Source organism: Colobus angolensis, unplaced genomic scaffold, assembly GCF_000951035.1.
Source record: "Colobus angolensis palliatus isolate OR3802 unplaced genomic scaffold, Cang.pa_1.0 Scaffold249, whole genome shotgun sequence".
Lineage (NCBI taxonomy): Eukaryota > Metazoa > Chordata > Mammalia > Primates > Cercopithecidae > Colobus > Colobus angolensis.
In genome coordinates this window covers 422,450-426,002 of record NW_012115699.1, presented here as the reverse complement: position 1 = coordinate 426,002, position 3,553 = coordinate 422,450, and the positions used below count along the sequence as shown (strand labels likewise).

The following is a 3,553-nucleotide window of genomic DNA, read 5'->3' as shown; positions in this document are numbered from 1 at the left end:
GCTGAGGTGGGAGGATCACTTGAGCCCAGGCGGTCAAGGCTGCAGTAAGCCATGATTGCACCACTGCACTCCAACCTGACCAAAAGAGAGATTCCCCTGCCAAAAAAAAAAAAATACATAAGAAAGAAAAATTCCCATTAAAATACATAATCAACAGAATAGGAAGAAGTCAAGAGGACTGTTCAAATAAAATCCAAAACTGTGGCTCACGCCTGTAATCCCAAAATTTCGGGAGGCCAAGGCGGGTGGATCACTTGAGGTCAGGAGGTCGAGACCAGCCTGGCCATCATGGTGAAACCCCGTCTCTACTAAAAATACAAAAATTAGCAGGGCATGATAGTGTGCGCCTATAGTCCCAGCTGTTTGGGAGGCTGAGATAGGAGAACAGCTTGAACCCAGGAAGGAGGCAAGAGGTTCAGTGAGCCAAGATTGCACCATTGCACTCCAGCCTGGGCAACAAAGTAAGACTCCGTCTCAAAACATAAAATAAAATTCAAAACTAAAATCCAAGTGAGTAGCATCTTCACTTTCCTTTTAATTCAACAGCTTACAGTACTGTAATTTTCCATGAGAAATTAGTATCAGGGTATTTTACAATTCATAATCAAGTGATTTAGGGAAGAGTTGTTATCAATTATTAATGGGAAAAGTAATGAGTGAAGGAAGACACAAGGGAGAATGGAACAAACATCTATTAAACACTAGGTGTTTTGCTTAGACTTTAACATATATTACTCTGTCACCTTGGGACTATTATAGTAACACTGTTATACAGAAGATGAAACTGAGGATAGTACAAACAAGATTCAAAGGCAAATTCTGCCTCTAAAGTCCATTGACTTCATAACCCCACTGTCTCCTAGACTACAATTTCTCCAACCGTAGGTTTATGTTCCTGAAACTCTCATACCAACCAACAAAGAAAAAAAAAAAAAAAAGGAATGCAGACTCATATTTTCAAAAAGTCACATTTTAAAAATAAGCAGTATTTAAAAATAAGCAGCAGTAAGAAGGCAGTATGTAGGAACTGTAAATAGCAAATGTGCAGTACAGATAATATGGATTGCTTTCAGAGATGTGGATGAAGCTTACTTGTTCTTTCTGAAAGGCAGCGAAAAGAGCATTTGTAATTGGAGAGTGCAGGCAAACTGGCCCAGTTCTTTAGTGACTGAGAGCATCTTTATAAATCTCTTTTGGATCATGGAAGCCTAGGAAAGGTCTGGTCCACAGTCACATGAGGCCGGCATTCAGGAAGAGGGAGAGGGGGAGAGAACACACAGTAACGAAAGATGGGGGAGGTCAGAGTCAGACCAGGGAAAACCCTGAAAGTCCCCTCCCACGTCTTCCTTCAAGAACTCATTGCTCCAACAAGCAGCGCCTTTGAAATATTTCTAACAGCATTTCTGCACTGACTGGAAATTACACACGTGTTCCGCCTCTTGTCAGGAACATGAGCTCCATTAAAAACAGTTTTTATCTCTGAATTCGCAAAGCTTGGCATAGCGTCTGGCACATTGTGAACGTTAGATGAAAAAAAGGGGCTGATGTCATAAGGTGCATGGCTCTAACAATGCCAACGCTCTAATGACCGACCAAATCACCTTCCCAAGGAAATCCAAAAATGCAAACAGAGCTTTTCCTTTCCTCCTCCCGGGTATATTTTTCCCAATTTGTTACTGTGGTAAAATTCACATAACCTAAATCTTACCAACTTTTTTCTTTTTTGAGACAAGGTCTCGCTTTGTCGCCCAGATTGGAGTGCAGTGGCGTAATCATGGCTCACTGCAGCCTCGAACTCCCGGGCTCAAGCGATTCTCGTGCCTCAGCCTCGGCGCGTGTCACCATGCCCGGCCCATCTTAACCATTTTTAAGTGCAGTTCTGTGGTATTAAATACGTTCGTATGTTGTGCAATCATCAGCACCATCCATCTCCAGAACTCTTCATCTTGTAAAACTGAAATTCTGCAAGTACCGCTGAAACGTGGGTACTTGTCACCCTCGATTCCCCCTTTCCCTAAGGCCCTGGGAGCCTCCTGGGTGTTTGCCACCTCTCTGTACGCAGCCCGGTACTGACCGGCTCGGGTGGGCTGCAGCCAAAGCCAGGGTGTCCAGAGTCCGTTCACGTTCCGGGCGGAGCGGCGGCAGCGAGGGCCACTCCCACCGCCGGAGGGAGGAGGGCAGCGCTGGGACCCGGAGCAAGTCGGCTCGGCGATTTCATCAGCTGCAGCAGCGCCCTCCGCCGCTAGGGTCACTGCAAGGGACAGCTCGCCGAGGGCTGCTCTTTTGGAAACCTTGCCTGCTCTCCCCCAGACGACTCTCAGCCAGGGGCGGCCGGCAGCTGCCTAAAGGCCCCGTGTAAACCGGCGCCTTCGCTCCGCACGCCACCCCCGTCACTCCCGCCTACTGTCCACGGGCCCCGGCGACGCCCCGAGTGGCGTAAGAGCGGCTCCCTCCGAAAGGCAGGCTTCGGGTCCCAGCCCTTCGCGCCGAGCAAGCGCCCCGGTCGAGGGCTGCGGCGGCACTCGGTGCCACGTCGCCTCGCCACACCCCTCGGCGGCCACCACCGCCGGGGCGGAGATGTTCGGAAAGGACTTCCCTCGGTGTCCCTCGGGGACCCGGCGTGCCCCTCGCCCTCCGTTCCGCTCAGCTTTCCGCGCTGACCGAGCTCCCTGACCCTCTTACCGAACTGCAGCGAGGTGGAAGGGGCGAGGGCGAAGGGAGCAGCTGTGCGCGGGCTGCAGTAGCCGGGCAGCCAACGCGGACATGAGGGAAGTTGCAGCCATAGCCCGCGCCGGTGACCTCGCCGGGAAGGAAGCGCGCGCGCGGGCCACGCGGTTATACTGCGGCCTCGTGGCAGGCCCCGCCTCCCTCCGCCACCCATTGGTCCCCGCCACACGCCACTGGCTGTCTGTTGAGCCAGCTGGAGCCGAAGGGGCCAACCGATTTTCTTTATTAAACGTAAGCGAAGTCCGAAAGAGCCCTGTTTTTGATTGGAGCAAGAAGAGCTTGGAGCGAGGTCCTGTAAGGCTCTGAAGTCTCGGCAACATTCCGTGAATGGCTGTCGCCGCTAGTGTCACGGAAGCCCGGACAACACAAGAGAAAAGTTCATTCATTCATTCGCTGAACAATTATATGAGCGCCTACTGTGTGCCAAGCGCTGTAAAGGGTGGATGAAAAGACAACCTGATAGAATACCAATGAATAGAAGTAAAAGGAATTATGGAGTTAGAAAATCACCATTTAGCAAAATCATAATAAAAACTGATTCAGAAGCAGCAATAGATAACAAAACAACTGGGTGAAAGTTGGATGAGGAGCAAGATATTTACATATAGAGTTGCCAGATCTAGCAAATAAAGACACAGGATGCCCAATCAAATTAGAATTTTAGATAAACACTTTGGGGGGTCATATTTATACTTTATTTGTGGCTTATCTGGAATTCAGATTCAACTGGGCTTCCTGTATTCTTTCCCGCAAACTTTTTGCATCGTCTCAAAGTATCTCTCCTGCAAAGAAACTTAAGGAGGGCAGGGCGCGGTGGCTCACGCCT

At 49.6% G+C, this 3,553-nt stretch overlaps 1 protein-coding gene across 1 annotated transcript in view; it reads right to left on the bottom strand.

The window, feature by feature from the left end:
* Window positions 1-2,857, bottom strand: part of MTHFD2 (methylenetetrahydrofolate dehydrogenase (NADP+ dependent) 2, methenyltetrahydrofolate cyclohydrolase) — a gene marked incomplete at its 3' end in the record, with an annotated part of 16,445 nt that extends 13,588 nt beyond the window's left edge. Inside the window, exon 1 of the mRNA XM_011946137.1 lies at window positions 2,683-2,857. Within this exon, the coding sequence (XP_011801527.1) occupies window positions 2,683-2,783 (101 nt within the window). The remainder of the gene's footprint in view (window positions 1-2,682) is intronic.
* Window positions 2,858-3,553: the final 696 nt, after the last annotated feature.